The sequence below is a fragment of the Thecamonas trahens genome (genome assembly GCF_000142905.1).
Source record: "Thecamonas trahens ATCC 50062 unplaced genomic scaffold supercont1.21, whole genome shotgun sequence".
Classification (NCBI taxonomy): domain Eukaryota; order Apusomonadida; family Apusomonadidae; genus Thecamonas; species Thecamonas trahens.
Genome location: NW_013657659.1, coordinates 115,193 through 129,836, shown reverse-complemented (window position 1 = coordinate 129,836; position 14,644 = coordinate 115,193). Strand labels below are relative to the sequence as shown.

The 14,644-nt window shown below is 64.5% G+C and overlaps 6 protein-coding genes across 6 annotated transcripts in view; 2 read left to right on the top strand and 4 right to left on the bottom strand.

Annotated features, from left to right (window-relative positions):
* The window catches only part of AMSG_05043 (adaptin), a 3,437-nt gene extending 3,197 nt beyond the window's left edge, over positions 1-240 (bottom strand). The window contains exon 1 of the mRNA XM_013902658.1: positions 73-240. Within this exon, the coding sequence (XP_013758112.1) occupies positions 73-228 (156 nt within the window). The 5' untranslated portion in view covers positions 229-240. The remainder of the gene's footprint in view (positions 1-72) is intronic.
* A 204-nt stretch (positions 241-444) lies between these two features.
* AMSG_05042 (uncharacterized protein) lies at positions 445-4,433 on the top strand (the record flags this gene model as incomplete). Its single annotated transcript, XM_013902657.1, has 2 exons — positions 445-479; positions 519-4,433. The coding sequence occupies 2 exons, from the start codon at positions 445-447 to the stop codon at positions 4,162-4,164; spliced, it is 3,681 nt and encodes a 1,226-aa protein (XP_013758111.1). The 3' UTR covers positions 4,165-4,433.
* On the bottom strand, positions 4,171-4,751 carry AMSG_05041 (cytoplasmic membrane protein; the record flags this gene model as incomplete). Its single annotated transcript, XM_013902656.1, has 2 exons — positions 4,171-4,577; positions 4,697-4,751. 2 exons carry the CDS (start codon positions 4,749-4,751, stop codon positions 4,171-4,173), a joined length of 462 nt encoding a protein of 153 aa, XP_013758110.1.
* Positions 4,752-4,850: 99 nt separating this feature from the next.
* AMSG_05040 (RhoGAP domain-containing protein) lies at positions 4,851-7,959 on the bottom strand. Its single transcript, XM_013902655.1, has 2 exons — positions 7,892-7,959; positions 4,851-7,672 (listed from the first exon to the last, which is right to left on the bottom strand). The coding sequence occupies exons 1-2, from the start codon at positions 7,952-7,954 to the stop codon at positions 5,012-5,014; spliced, it is 2,724 nt and encodes a 907-aa protein (XP_013758109.1). The 5' UTR covers positions 7,955-7,959; the 3' UTR covers positions 4,851-5,011.
* A 201-nt stretch (positions 7,960-8,160) lies between these two features.
* On the bottom strand, positions 8,161-9,332 carry AMSG_05039 (nocturnin). Its single transcript, XM_013902654.1, has 2 exons — positions 9,242-9,332; positions 8,161-9,155 (listed from the first exon to the last, which is right to left on the bottom strand). The coding sequence occupies exons 1-2, from the start codon at positions 9,290-9,292 to the stop codon at positions 8,181-8,183; spliced, it is 1,026 nt and encodes a 341-aa protein (XP_013758108.1). The 5' UTR covers positions 9,293-9,332; the 3' UTR covers positions 8,161-8,180.
* A 758-nt stretch (positions 9,333-10,090) lies between these two features.
* AMSG_05038 (uncharacterized protein) lies at positions 10,091-12,863 on the top strand (the record flags this gene model as incomplete). Its single annotated transcript, XM_013902653.1, has 2 exons — positions 10,091-12,801; positions 12,824-12,863. 2 exons carry the CDS (start codon positions 10,091-10,093, stop codon positions 12,861-12,863), a joined length of 2,751 nt encoding a protein of 916 aa, XP_013758107.1.
* Between the last annotated feature and the right edge of the window lie 1,781 nt (positions 12,864-14,644).

Here is a 14,644-nt window from a genome sequence, read left to right as displayed (position 1 = left end):
ACGGGTTCGAGTCCAGGCGGCGGTCCCCCCCGCCCCCCCCCCCCTGCCAAACTCTGCCTCTGTGTGACCTACCTTGATCATTTCTGTGAACAGAAGCGACATGTCCATGCCGAGGGTCATGTTCTGGATGACCTTACGAATGGTGGTCAGACGGAGCTCGGCGTCCTTCGAGTCCAAGCACATGTTCAGCTGCTGCTTCAGCTTGTTGGCCTCACTCAGCACAGACATGCTGCTTCGACCTTGCCAAGTGGAGTGAAGATAGGGTGGTCACGCCGAGGGCCCAGGGGCTAGCCCGGCGCGACGGACGGGCACGGCTTGGTTGGCCGACCCCTCACACCACCTGACCAGAACCAGAGCCAGAGCCAGAGCCAGAGCCAAACACCTCCTGCCACATCACCCACCAACGTCTCTCCCCCCCTCCCCCTCCCGCCCCTCCCTACACGAATGGACGGCGAGGGCGATGGCGAGGCGGCAGGACGGTGGGCTGGGCGTGAGGCAAGGACGAGCGGACGGCGTAGTCTCAAGGCGCTGCTGGCGCCCAAGGCGGCCAATCCGCTCAAGTTGTCGTTCCACTCGCGGCTGCCGGAAGCCCGCTTCGATGTGGTGTGTATGGCGTACAACAGCCGGGAACAGCATGTGGCCGTGGCCGATACGGGTGTGCTGGCGCTGTATGGCTACACGACCCGATCGGGAGGATGGCGTGGCGGGGCGGCACGGCGGGCTGATCCGCTGGCCAAGCCCATCGCCACCGTCCCCACTGATGGCAGACTCGAGTTCCTCACATACATGCCACACGTCGGCAACGGCGTCTACGTCGGCGTTGTCAACTCGTCCGATGTGGTGGTGTGGAATGCGTCGCTCACCCGATCGTCGCGGCTCGCCACCCACACCTCGCTCTCGGTCATGGGCTTTGGCTGGCACCCGCACCGCGATGAGCTTTTTGCCGGCTTCAACATGGGCCTCTTTTGTGTCTGGCATCTGGCTGTTCCGCATCGCCACGTCCGCTCGGCCAAGCTCACGTCGTCGGATCTGGGCGCCACGCTTACTCCGCTTGTCCACACGGAAAACGAGACCGAGTGGCTCGGTAAGCTTGTCCTCGATCACGTCCACGCGCGAGTCCTCGGCGTCGAGTTTTCTCATCTGGTGGTGCTCTCGTATGACACCGGAGAGGTGCTCTTCCGTTTCTCCAAACTTCACGCGTCGACCATCACCGCGCTGGCGTTTGAGCCGTTTGCCGGCGTTGTCTTTACCGTCGCTGCCGACTACGCCATCCACGCCTGGTCCATCATCACTGGCGCCTGCCACCTCAAGGTGACTTGCACCGGACACACCCATCCAGTAACGCACCTCGCGGTTGCATCCGACGCACTTCTGCTCTCGACCGGCGACGACGGCCTCATCGTTCTGTGGGACACGTCAGCCGGCGTCGAGCTCGCCCGCTTTGCCCTCGCCTACCCAGTCGGCTTTGAGGGCTACCGCGATCCACCGCCACCGCATGCCCGGTCGTGGGATCCAATTCGGCTTCGTGTTCCGGCGGTGCAGCTGCTGTTTCTCCCTGCCGACGTTGCACCGCCGCCGCTCGGGTTGGGCGCCAGCGTGCCAACCACGCCGACCAGCGCAGGTGATCGGGATAGAGGGGCGAGCTCGGCGGTTCTTGACCGAAAGTCGCGGTGCGAAGGCGCGTGTGTGCTGGCGCGGGCCGGGAACCAGGTGGCGAGTGTGTTGCTCCACCAATCAGCTCTCCCATTTCTCTCCATCGCGGCACCGGTTGTTTCAGTCCAGCTCACGACGATGCCTGCAGCCGGATTTTCGTTTGCGGGCGAGACGCTGGTCTGCGACACCACGTCGACGCTCCACGTCTTTGACACCGAGTTCCGCAACCGGCGAGCGCGGTACCGGTACCTCGACTTTTCCGCCCTCTCCGAGGCTGTCCGCGGCAAGCTGACGGCGCTGAAGCGCGACGCGCGCGCGCACGCCATCTCGGAAATCTTGGCCGATTCCTCGTATACCGGAGCGACGTCGTCGAGTCAGGCCACCATCGTCAAGTTTGAGTATCTGGCCGCCTTTGACCGGTTCGCCTTTGGCTACTCAGACGGCACCGTTGAGCTGGTCCGACCATCGTTCGAGTACTCGGCGTTTGAGGATTCGGACCGCATCCTTCCGCTGGGAACCGATAGCCTGCTGCCGCTGGAGGAGACGCCGGTCTCACCGATCACAACCTGGCAGCTTGTTCGAGTCTCGGCTGATGTCTGCCCGCAGTGCTCGGTCATGTGCGCACAGATCGATGTTGCGCGGGCTGCCAGCCGCCCGATGGACTACCTCGAGGTGGCGAGCGAGCAAGTTGCTGGCTCTGCCTCGCTTGCAGACCTTGGCATCAAGAAGCACGTCTCGCCGCAGGCCAGAGTCCGTGCTAGGGTGGAGGCCTTTGTGGCCGAGCAGGTTGCCGCTGACGATGCCAATGCTGCCGCTGCAGCCGCCGAGGCCAACCTCCGTGGGCGGCAGCCGATCGATGATGTTGTTGCCGACGCTTTTGCCAATCTACAGAGCTCGACCTCGCTGCTTGCGGTGGAACGCGCACGGGCGGCCAACGAGGACTCGGAGTTTGGCGCTCTCGAGCCGTCGATCCAGGCCGACCTGTTGCAGCGGCGCGAGGTGCTGATCAACGCACGGCGTGGCGGGTCTGCGCCCGATTCGGCTGACCTTGACTCGACGACCCTCTTCGACCGGTACTGGCGGTACAGAGACGACGCCGAGGCTCTGCACCGCAAGCTCTTTCCGCCGCATACGCACCCGTCGCCGCGGATCCTCCCGTGGTACGTCTTTGCCATTGCTTTTGGCGATGGCACGTTTGGTGTGTGGTGCCCGCACTGCGGGTGCAAGCTCCGGGCCAGCCCTGCGCTTGCCTCGCGGCTTCCGATCTGCTCCATGTTTGTGCTTCCGGGCCGCGGGCCGGAGCCGGACTCACTGATCTGTGTCGCGACGTCGGCCGAGCTCCTGTACGCTCCGCTCTCTGCCATTGCCAGCCAGCCGCTGAGGCAAGTCGGCGTGGAGGTGAGCGATACGCCCACGTCGGCGCTGATGCTGACGACGGCCATGGTGGTGAGTGCGGTGGCGGTGGCGCCGAGCCACGGCTTTCTCCTCCTCGGCTCGACCGTCGGACGGGTGTATCCGATGGCCTTGCTCCGGCAGCCAGGCTCGCACGAGACTAGCCCTCACAAGCTTTATGGTGCGGAGCAGCTGACCCAGCTTACGGGTCATACTGGGGCTGTCACCGCGTTGGATCTATGTTCGCGCGCGAGACACGCAGTCTCGAGCTCGGACGATGGCACGCTGCGGGTGTGGGACCTAGACAAGCTCCTCTGCGTCCACGTTCTCGATCTCGGCATGCCGATTACCTCGGTCGAGTACCTTAATCGGTCCGAGGACGTCTTGGTTGCTGCCGAGCACGAGGTCCTTGTGCTGCGGGCTTCCCCGCATGCGGCGTGCGTCGAGCTCGACGCCCAAATCGCCATCATCGACATGGCGTCGGCGCTCGAGTCGCGCATCGAGTCGATGATCGGCTCGCCGGCAGTGGCCTCGGTTGATCCAGACGACCCGACCAAGCTCAGCATCCAGCTCGACGGGCATCAACTGGCTGAGATGGCATACTCGTACATGGACCCACAGATGGATGTCGACCTTTTGCACGCCGCACGGCACGCGCTCCGGTCAGGCATGCGTGCCAAGTGGCGCCGCGCTCGCCTCCGCCTCCTGACCGTTATCCGGCTCTGGCGCCGCTCTTCGTTTATTCAGCGGGTACTTAGCAAGGCCGAAAACAACCCGCTTGTCGCCGATGACGAGCGGAAGGAGCTGCGCCGGCTGCTGCGCTTCCACAGCGCCGGAAACCCGTCGCTAATGAGCATGGAGAGCAGCGGAGAAGAGCCGTCTCTTGCGGAGCTCAGCTCACCATCGACGTCGAGCTCGAGCCTAGCGCCAGGCGGCTCGGCCATCGACGGCTATCTGAGTCGGGTGAGCCGGCCGCCTGCGGCAGCTAGCGCAGACTTTGTGGATCGGGTGCTCGGCGCAGCGACAGCAGCGGACGAGGTTGGCGGGGCCGACGAGGCCTCGATCGCCGAGTCCACGGCCGCACCGAGCCTCCGCGACCTCCTTGCAGCTCTTCCGTGAAGCGCATCACTCCTCGGCGGCAGCGCGGACGCGGGCCGAGAGCGAGCGGATGACCGGACGGAGGGTCCACGAGATGATGACGGCAAGCGGGAGGAGGAGGATCCAGGCGGCGACGCCGGCCAGAAGCGAGCGCCAAAAGGCGGAGAGTGCAGAGAGGAGATCGGTGGTAAAGGGCTCGATGGCGATGGGCAGATGATCGAGGCCAAAGGCCCACTCGCCGAGGCGGATGATAGGCACAAACGAGGCGAGGTTGAGCGGGGTGACAGCAAAGTTGGCGGCCATGACCGGGACCACATTGAGCGAGAGGAGGTAGGCGAGGAGGAGGCAGGGCAGCGAGGTGAGGCCCGGAATGGGGAAGATCCCGCCCATCACGCCCCAGCCGAGCGCATCGGCAATGGCTTCGGGTGTCGTTCCTGTGTTGATGGTGGAGGGTAGGGGTGAGTGTGTGGGAGTCTGGGAGGGGGGGGTAGCGGGAGGGGGGGGGGGGGGGGGAGGGGGGAAGGGGGGTGCGGGAATGAGGGGGGGTGCGTACCGGACTTCATCACCTGGACCACGGGAGTGACCACCTTGTCATGGATAAACTGCATAGGAGACGGGGGAAGGGGGGAGGGGGGAAGTGTGGTGTGGGGGCTGGGGCTGAGAGTGGGAGAGAATGGGGGGAGGGGGGGGGGGGAACATGGGGCAGCAGGGAAAAGGGAGACTCTTTTGCAGCACGATAACAACGTCGGCTACTCCTCATCGTTGTCAGCAGCCAGCACATCGGGAGGGAGGAGCGGGAGGTTGTCGCCCAAAAACGTGAGGATGAACTTGGCCTTCTTCTCGGAGACCTTGGAGGAGTGGCGAGCCATCATGTGTGCGTCCTGGGCGTCTGGCCGCCGGAGGAGTACCGAGGAGAAGACGTAGGCGAGGCGTGAGGGGTGAGCGACGGCGAAAGATCGGTGAGCTCGCGGAGGAATGCCATGAGGTAGGTGAAGACGTTGTAGTTGATGGCCGGGAGGACGCCGACGAGGTCGATAGCGGCTTGCGGCGAAGCGGCGGCCTCGATGGCGCGCGGGAGCATTCGGAAGGGAATGACCGGGGTTGCGAGGCAGGCGAGGAACTTGAGTAGGGCCTCGGCGACTGAGTGGATGGAGCCCGAGTACGCGAGCAGGCCCTGGCCCGAGTCCAGCAGCGAACGGATGGTGGCGAGCTCGGCCTCATCGCCTGACTCCTGGAACAGCCCAATATCGTCAGTCGAGTGTGTGTAGAGGTAGTCGGCAAGCCACCACAGCTCTTTGGGCACCGAGAGAACGGGGGCGTCAGGCGTGGCGCATGAGCCGGCGGCGGCAATCGGCCCCGCCAGCCGGCACAGGTGGTCGAGCGAGGCGCCAAAGGCCGACTTTGCGTACTCGCCACGGACGTTGACAAAGTAGTCCTTGCCGTTCTCGAGGTGCAGGATGAGGATGTCCTCCAGTTCCTCCTCGCCAAGGTTGAGCCGGGTGCCCCACTCGTTGTCGACCGTGAGCGTGAGCATGACCTCGGCCGACTTGCCGGGCATCAGCAGGCCACGCTCGGGCTCAATCGAGAGCCACGGCTTGCAGTATGCCCGCTGCGTGTCACCGGGCTTGGGGATAAAGCTAAAGTGGATCATGACCTGCCCGTTGTTGTGGACAACAAGCGACTGCGAGAGCGGCTCCTTAAAGTGGACGGTGCCAAAGTCAAAGGTCGACGACGAGAGCGTGGCGTCGGGCATCGACTCGTTCTCCAGCTGGTCAAGCTCGCGGACAACCGAGTGGTAGATGAGCGCCTTGCGCTCCTTGACCACAATCTTGGCCTCGCCGGTAAAGACCGCCGAGACCGGCTTGTGGTCTGAGGTGAGCAGCTCGTGGTGGCCGCCGTAAAAGTGCTGGTTCAGCACCGACCGGCGCGCAATCCACAGCACCCGGTCGCACCACGCCGGCGAGCGCTTCTTTTCCGACGTGTCGAACCGCGAGGTGCCCGGGTCGTACTTGTACGTCGGCTTAAAGTCAATCTGGCCCTCAGCAAAGCCCACAAACGTTCGCTTTGCTCTCCGCTCCACCATCAGCTGGTCGTGCTCGAGCAGCGCGTCCCACTCCTCGGCCGCCACGTGCGCTTTGATCTGCGCGTCGGCCAGCGTAGAGATGCGGTAGTTGAGATCGCCAAGCCAGAACAAGTAGTCGTGGTCAAAAATGCCGTACGCCCGCCCCGAGTCGGCGGCAACTCTCGCCGACGAGTCGGCCTCGCTTCCGGCGCCCGACGGCTTGGAAGCTCCGCCGACCTGAAATGCTAGTCTCCGGCAGATCTCCTTGTGGTCCTGGTTCCGCCGCGCCACGTTGCCCATCCGCGCTGCAAGGTGCGAGTTGACAAAGCAGAACCGCGAGTCGTGGAACCGGAACCGGATGGCCACGCCACCCTTGTTGCCCATCACGCCCATCACGCCCACGCCCGCCACGTCCGTCTGCACGTCCGAAATGTACGGCAGAAACTCGGTCCGCACATACACACACAGCAGGATGCCCACCAGCTGCTTCGACGTGATGAGCACGTAGTCACCGTGCTTGGACAGCGCCTGCTCGATGTGCTGCTCCCACGGCGCTGACCGCGTCGTGTTGTTGAGAAGAAAGGCCTCAGCAGAGAGGTCGAGTTCTTGGAAGCCGACCGCGTAGATGTCCGATGGCTCGTCGTGCGCGCACAGCCACGGGTCGAGCTCCTCGCCAGGCTTCTTGCCGTTCACGTTCCACGTGCCCACAAAAAGCCGGAACGGGACCTTGTCGGTAAACTCGTCCTCACGGACAAGCATCTGCTCCTGGATCCACTGCTCTTTGATGTCCATCACCGCGTCCGGGTTCGACAGCGCACGTCCAGAGGTCCCGATGAGCGGGTTGTGCAGTTCGTCATCACCGCCTCCGTCCGAGGACACAACCGAGCCCTTACGCCTGTTCATCTCCGCCCCACTCGACCCGGCCCCGCCGCCCACCGTCAGCAGCCTGCCACCATCATCGCCTCCATCCTCCGCACCCTCCTCATCGTCGCTCTCAGACTCCGAGCCTGCAGACGGACCGGCCCGGCTCGCCGCCGCTGAAGACACCACCGGTCCTGCTCCGGACGCCGTCGCCATCGCCAGCTCGGGTTCGTTATCCGGCTGATCCACAATGGCGTAGTACGAGAGCCAGTCTAGCGCCACAGCCCCGGCCTCACGCGCAGCTTTGAGCGCCGTCATCATCGGTACCAGCATCTCTTTCACGCTCACCCGCGAGATCTCAAACACATACTCCTCGCCCGACGCCACGCCCTCATACGAGATGGAGAACTTGTCGCCGCCGAGGCCCTTGCACCGAAACGCAGGCGTAATTGGGTAGACTCCTTTGAGGATCGGCTGCGAGAACCGCTTCGACTTGAGCGTCATCACCGCACTTTGTCGCTTCCGCGCCGGCCCGCTCTGCACAAGTGCAATCATCCGCGCCCGCATCTTCCCCGACGTCTTCTTCAGAAACTTGGCCTCGCATGCCTACACCTCCCACATCCCCCCGCCACATTTCCGTCACAAGCCATGAGTCCCATAACGATGTCCGTCCGTCCCTGTGACCCCCTGGCCCCTCCCCCCGGCCCTGGCTCTTCCCCCCTGGGTGTTCACCAAAAAACACAGGCACAAGGCCACAGCCCCTCCCCTCCTGCCCTCCCATGACCACCCATGTGCGGCAATTGGCACCATGGGAAGAGGACGTACAATGACAACCGTCTCCTCGGGGCGGAGGTAGCGTTCTATCGCCTTGCGGGCTGACTCACTCATGCCCTGCTGGCTGTAGAGAGGTGGGGGTTGGTTGGGGTAGGGGTAGCGGGAGGTGTGGGTGGGGGGGAACTGTGGGTGAGTCGGGCAGTCGGGCGGGTGGTGCTGGGCGGCGAGAGGTTCCACTCCGCTGCTGGCGACACGAGGGCTGATTTGGATTGTATCGGCTTGTACTCCACATCGACGCCGATACACGCCGGGGGGGGGAGGGGGGGGCGATTGCTTCAACTTAGACGTCGGCAGCCATAGACGAGGGCGCGAAGATAAAATCGGCTGCAAGGGCAAAGTGATCCGAAGGATACTCCCATGACGGGAGGCGGACGTCGACAACGACGTCCTCGGCTGGGATGGCCAGAGTGGAGGAGACGGTGAGGGCGGCCGGCTGGTAGAATATGTAGTCGATGGTGTGCTTGGCCTCCTTGCCTGGGCGTAGCTTCCATGTTGTGTACGCAGGCTCAGAGTCGGCACTCCGGCCGCCGTAGGCCGATGCCAACTCTAGATCGGCAGCCATCATGGCGCGCCAAGCCTTGGCAGGATACTTGGCGTCGTGCGGCGCGGCGTTGAGGTCGGCGCAGACCACCAGCGGGGCATCGCCGGCACCGGCTTGCATAAACGCCTTGGCCTTGGCCAAAAGATGCACTGCCTGGCCCTCGCGGATGTTCTCGCCCTCGGCAGACTTTGTGGCCTTGAGATGGGTGACCGCCAGGGTCAGCGCCCGGCCGGACTCGGGTAGCTCGGCGCGGGCCAGCAGCGCAACCTGGTTTGCGTCCGGAAAGCTGATCTGCTCGACAGCTGCCAGTCGCAGCTTGGACGAGCGTACAAAGAGAGCTACGCCATCCTCCAGGTCGCAGAACTGAAGACAGGGCGAGTTGGCCTTCTTGAGGAACACGCCCTCGTAGCCCACCTTTGCGAGCATGGGCTCAAACCAGTCGGCAAAGTGATCGACCTCCTGCATGGCCAGCACATCGGGATCAGCAAGCAAAACTTCCTCCAGCAGCCGCCACTTGCGGGTCTCAAACTGAAGTGAGCCTTCAGGCGCCGCGTAAAAGCCACCACGCTCCTCCTGCAGGCCCGAGAGGCCGTCAGCGAGCACATTGAACTGCATGATCCTCACGCCTGTTGCCTCTTCCGCCGCATCATCCACACCAGCCATCGCCCATCCACGCTTGTACAGTCCAGGCCGTCCATCCAGAGCAGCAGCAGCCTATCGATGGGTGTGAGTAAGCGTGTGGTTAGGGAGGCAGGAAAGAGGGGGACGGTGCGGTGGGGGGGGGGGGGTGAGGAGCGTACCTGGGCCAGTAGCGCCTCGCGTTGGGCATGCACGTCTTTGGTGGCAGCCATTCGAGAGAGAGACGGAATACGGGTGGGTGTAGAGGTGTGGTAAGGGGTGAAGGGGGGGGGGGAGGGGGAGGGAGGAGGGGGGAATGGAGGTGGGGGTGGGGGGGGGGGAGGGAGGGGCCAGAAGGTTGGAGGGAGGGGGGGGGTCATCGGTGGTGGGCAGGTCATGATGAGGTTTGATCGGTTTGGGCCGAGTGGTGGCAGGAGGAGGGGAGCGGACGAGCATGACGGGTACTGATGGAATGTTGGATCCGTGACGAGAGAAGGGGAGAGGTGGGTGGGTGGGTGGGTGGGGGAGGGTGAAATCGAGCTGGCGATGGGCATGGGGTACGTGGTGGTCGGTAGTCAGTAGAGATGAGTCGGACCCATGCGCAGATGGATGACTACAAGGAGGCCGCGGCTGTTCTCTCGTCCTCTGCTGTGATACCCCCGGGCAGCTCCTGATTCCCGTCTACGCTGCTCCAGCGACGCCAACTGCTCCGATGTTCGCTATCTATCCATAGGCCACCACCGATCTCAGTGTAGCTACGCCCTGCGGCCGCACCCCGATGATGCGTGAGGTCAAACGGGAACAGGGTCGCGGTCTGTCTACGGCCGCAGCTTGGCCAAGCTGGGAATGTGCAGTCCAATCGAAACAGTCTTGACTTTGCATCGAGAGTGCTGACTTGGCGGGATCAGGCACAAGGCATTGCGATGAGGCGAGGAATGATGCGGCGAGTCGGGCTGCGCCGGTCAGGCGGGCGTGCCTGATCCTCGTCGGCGGGCAGCGTGGCCAGAGAGACCATCCCTCTACCTGCGGACATGGCCAGCCAACAGGTGTACAACATCCCTGCGCTCAAGGGCCGCATTGTGTGGGTGGACGAGCCGTACATGTCGCTGGCGGAAGGAACGGGCGCGGTGGTGTTCGAGGCCAAGGCCAAGGCCGACCTGAACGTGGCTCTGGCGACGCATCCGGCGGGCGTGCTGCCGTCTCAGGACGGGAGAGGCGATGGCGCGCCTGAGTTTGAGCTCGTCATCGGGGGCTGGCTCAACACGAAAACTGCTCTGCGAGTTGACGGCAAGGTGGCTGCGGCCAAGACCCTGTCTGAGGACCCCGCGGCTGCCATCGCCCACTGTGGCTTTGATCACTACTGGCTTGTGGTCTCGCAGTCGTTCCTGGCCTACGGCAAAGGTCCGCGCCTCGGCATGGCTCCGCTGCTTGTCCTGCCACGTCCGCAACATCATCCCCATGGTCATCGCCTGTTTATGGGCTTCACCACCTGGGGCTGGCCCGTCACCATTCGCTCGCTCAACGTCTACCCGCACTATGAGCCCGATCTGGTCCTCGCAGCTGCGCTGGCTCGGCTCTCGCCGTCTCTGTCACCCTCGCCAGACTCGCTCGACCTGCCCCTCTACGCCAATGCTCCGCAGAACGATGCTCGCGCTGGAGCGGTAGCGGACCTTGCTGATCTCGTCGTCGTTTGGCCCGACGGCGCGGAGCTGAAGGTCCACAGCCTAGTCCTCGCTGCGCTCTCGCCGCTTCTCGCTGATGCCATTGCCGAAAGCGATGGATCTGGCTTGACCTTTCTGCAGCGTGGCGAGCCGCGTCCTGCGTCGCCGCCGGCGCTTGTTTCGCACATCACCCGGCTGATTGTTGCCGATGCCGCCGCGCTCCCGCCGCAGCCACTGGTAGAGCTCCTCTCTGTCGCCTACGGAGTCTTGCCCCCGGATCGAGTCTCGACCGCAGCGCATGACGTTGCCGCGGTGCTCGGCATCGAGCAAGCCAGATTTGCGCAGCCGCTGGCGTCGAGCCACTCGGTGTGGCGGCCGTCGCTTTTGATGTGGCCGCAGGTGTGGCGGACGCGGTGGTCAGCCTGCCTCGCCGACATGCCCCACTCGGACGTCGTCCTTGTTCTCGACTCGGGGGACGTGCTCGCGGCTCACAGGCTTGTTCTTGCAGCCTGGTCCGAGTACTTTGCGGTGATGTGGGCTTCTGGCCTGCGCGAGGCGCAGGAAGCGCGGGTTGTGCTTCCGGATGTGGGTGCAGGCGAGATGACGGCACTGCTCAACTACTGCTACTTTGGCCAGTTTGTTGTGGACGGCGAGCTTGCGGCCGGCGACGCGTCGGCACCGCCGCTGCCAGCCGAGCTGGCGCCAGGCGTGCTGGCGCTTGCCGATCGGTTCGGCATGCACAAGATCAAGGCGCTTGTCGCCACTGCGCTCTACCGCTGCCTCGAAGTCGACAACGTGCTCGATGCAGCCTATCTGGCCGAGGTTCTCGGCTGCCGCGAGCTGCTCCGCGGCTGTCTGGTCTTTCTCGCCAAGCTCCTGCCGGAGTTGCTTCAGCCCGAGTCGGAGCTCGCCGACGACCCCACCGAGCTCGGCACAGACCTTGCTTTCCTCACGCCCGACGCGATGCTAGCTCTGGTCTCTGCCGCGCGGCTGGGCGCGCTCGCGCCGCACCTCGGGCCTGCCCTCGTTGCGCTGGTCGTTGCCTGGCACGCCGAGCGGACGGCGGTGGCGCGGCTCGACCCAGACGAGCGCGAGGCCCGGTCGAGATCGAGATCGAGATCGAGGTCGCGGTCGCGGTCGCGGCCTATGTCGCGGCAAGTCTCGCGGCCGATGTCGCGGTCGTCGTCACCCACGCGCGAGCGGCGGCGGTCGCTGGCGGCCGAGCCCACCGGTAGGTCGGTGTCTGACTCGGATGACTCGGGTCTGCGAATCATGTCGATGCCGCGGTCGCTGTCATCGGCATCGCTGGCGTCAATGGTCTCGCTGGCGCTCTCCGACCTCGATGACGAGCTGGCGAGCCAGGTGTCGCGTGCGTCGTCGCCGACGCCGCTCCCCATTGCTCGCCGCGACGACAGCGGGCCCGAGACTGCTTTCGCGGCACTTGCTGCGGTCCTCGACACGCTCGCCGGCGCATCGCCGCCAAGCGATTACCTCGCATTTCGCAAGCACGTGCTCTCCTCGTTGACAAGCGCAAGCGGATGCGCAAGTCCCAAGTCGCGGGCCAGCGACAGCGCCGGCGCCAGCGGCGAGAGCGTGCCGGCTCAGGCAGCCGAGTACGTGGCCGATGTAGGCGAAGTGCTGGCGAGCCCTGCGGGTGAGCCCGACGGCGAGCTGCTGCTGTACTCGTTTGACGGTGACACCAATGGTGTGGTCTACCACTACGGCACAGCGTTTGGCACGTCTCGGACCTTTAGGTCGCCACACCTCAATGGCGTGCTTCGGGTCCTGTCTGACTCACCCGAGTCGCGGTACACACAGCGCAAGCGGCTTGTCGACCGCAAGGCGGTCTCGAACAACTCGACAACGGCGTGGTGGATGCTGGATCTCGGGCCGGGTGCGCGGTTGGCCGCCAACTACTACACGGTGCGGCATACCCACACCGGCGGCAACTACCTCCGCTCATGGATACTCGAGGCAACCAACGACGAGGCGGCGCTCGGCCCGGCTACAGCGCGTGGGGACGTGTTGTGGACGCGGCTCGTTGTCCACAACGACGACCACTCAATCACCTACGCCGGCCAGTACGCGAGTTGGCCCATCGAGCTCGCAAACGATGCGTTCCGGGTCTTCCGCCTCCGGCTGACCGGCCCGACGTCCGACGGCGCGCATCTAATCTCCATCTCGGACATCGAGCTGTACGGGCGGCTCGTGCGCAGCCGCTCGGCCTTTGGCGGCGAAGCCGGCCCCTCGTCTACCTGACATGGACCGAACGGTGCGAAGTAAACGGATCCAGCGGCCGGATGTCGACCGGGAGGCCAAGGCCGTTGACAGCGTCGATGCCGGCACCGAGGGGGCCAGTCAGCTGAGCGAACGTGTCGAGCAGGCTCTGTGCGCCGGCCTTGTCCCCGGTGCCCTGAAGAGTCATGATGCGAGTGGTGAGAGCCTCGACAGAAGTAACCATGGCGGCCTCGTTGACTGTGAACGTCGTTGCTGACTCATCGTATGAAATCGCCCCGGCCTCGACAAGGTAGTTGAACTGCAGCGCCACGCCCTGACCATGGGCTTCCTCGAGGCCAAAGCGGACAGAGCGAAAGGCCGAGACGAGAAAGGTGGTGACGACTGACTTTGTCGAGAGCGCCGGCGACGTTGGCAGCGTGCCGTCACCAAGAGCGCGGAGGAGAGCCCAGAGGCCAGCGATGTCGGCCTTGGCCTCCTCTAGCGACGAGTGCAGCTCGGCAAGCGCAATCTTGACTGGAACCGCAGGGTCTGCCGCCGGCACAACGGTGTGCGGGCCAAGGCCGTGGAGGAGCTCGTGGAAGAGAGTGTGGTAGAAGAAGGCGTCAAAGGTGACAAAGTCGACAAGGGCGGGTGGCAAGAGGCGCTTGGCCATCGGCTTGAGGATGGTGTCAAACTTGGCTTGGAGAACGTTGATGAGGACCACACGGCGGGTGCCATACGCCGCAGTCACTGCCGCTGAGTTGGGCAAGTTGAATGCTGTAGTCTGCACGCCGGCCTTGGAGTCGCCAGCGACAAAGACCTGGTGGGTGACGACGATCGACGACGACGACCCGACCGACGGGTTCTTCATCTCGGCCGGGATGGGCAGCGCGTTCTCGATGTCCTGAAGCGTGGCGAGAAGCGAGACCAGTGCCTCAGTCCGCAGGTGGTCGATGAGCCCAATGTTGGCGGAGAATGCGGCCTTGTAGCCGAACAGGCGGTCTTCGTACGTCTCATACGGGCCCATGGTAACCATAAAGTCTGCAGTGGCGACGTCGATGGCGAGCCAGGAAATGTCCGAGTCGTCGTACGAGTCGTCGCGGAATGAAGCTGCACGGGCACGGAGAAAGGCGGCTAGCCGTGCATCGGCGACGTCGTCAGCAGCAAGCTCGAGCAGCTCTGCAGCCCGGGTGAGCTCCGAAGCGTAGGCGACCGAGTAGGGGACAGGCTCGAATGGGTCGGCAGTCTTGATGACGGTGTACGGTGAGAGTGCGGCGCGGGCATCGGTCGATCCCGGCGCCAGCGAGTCAAACCAGGCGGCAAGCGCGTCATGATCGACACCTTGCGGGTAAAAGTTGGCGCCGGGCGGCCGGGTTGCTGGGACCGGCGGGATGCCCCAAGCCGGAGCCGAGAGCGCCGGTGGAAGGACGTCGGCCTTGTTGGTCAGCCGCGACCACGGGCCAGCATGGAGCGTGGCCAGATCCAGGGTGCGATCAGCCTCGACGGCCCAGGCGTGCGAAGTACCAGCATCAAGACCAGCAGAGCGGGCAGCGGTGAGGCCCGCAAACAGAGCCGGGTTGCCCGCCCACGCCTGGCTCTTGAAGAGCTCGTCAAGGATGCGGGCGGCGTCGACGACACGAGTAAGGGCGAGTCCCTGCGCCGCCGATAGCTCGGCACGTAGCGTTGGTGCGTCCAAGAGAACCGGTG

What these genes read in the sequence shown, in the direction of transcription:
- AMSG_05040 (XM_013902655.1), bottom strand. Translation starts at nt 7,954, where the DNA reads ATGAGTGAGTCAGCCCGCAAGGCGATAGAACGCTACCTCCGCCCCGAG. An exon ending in CCGAGGAGACGGTTGTCATT is followed by an intron (nt 7,673 to 7,891) that starts GTACGTCCTCTT and finishes TGGGAGGTGTAG; the next exon opens with GCATGCGAGGCCAAGTTTCT.
- AMSG_05039 (XM_013902654.1), bottom strand. Translation starts at nt 9,292, where the DNA reads ATGGCTGCCACCAAAGACGTGCATGCCCAACGCGAGGCGCTACTGGCC. An exon ending in GCGAGGCGCTACTGGCCCAG is followed by an intron (nt 9,156 to 9,241) that starts GTACGCTCCTCA and finishes ACCCATCGATAG; the next exon opens with GCTGCTGCTGCTCTGGATGG.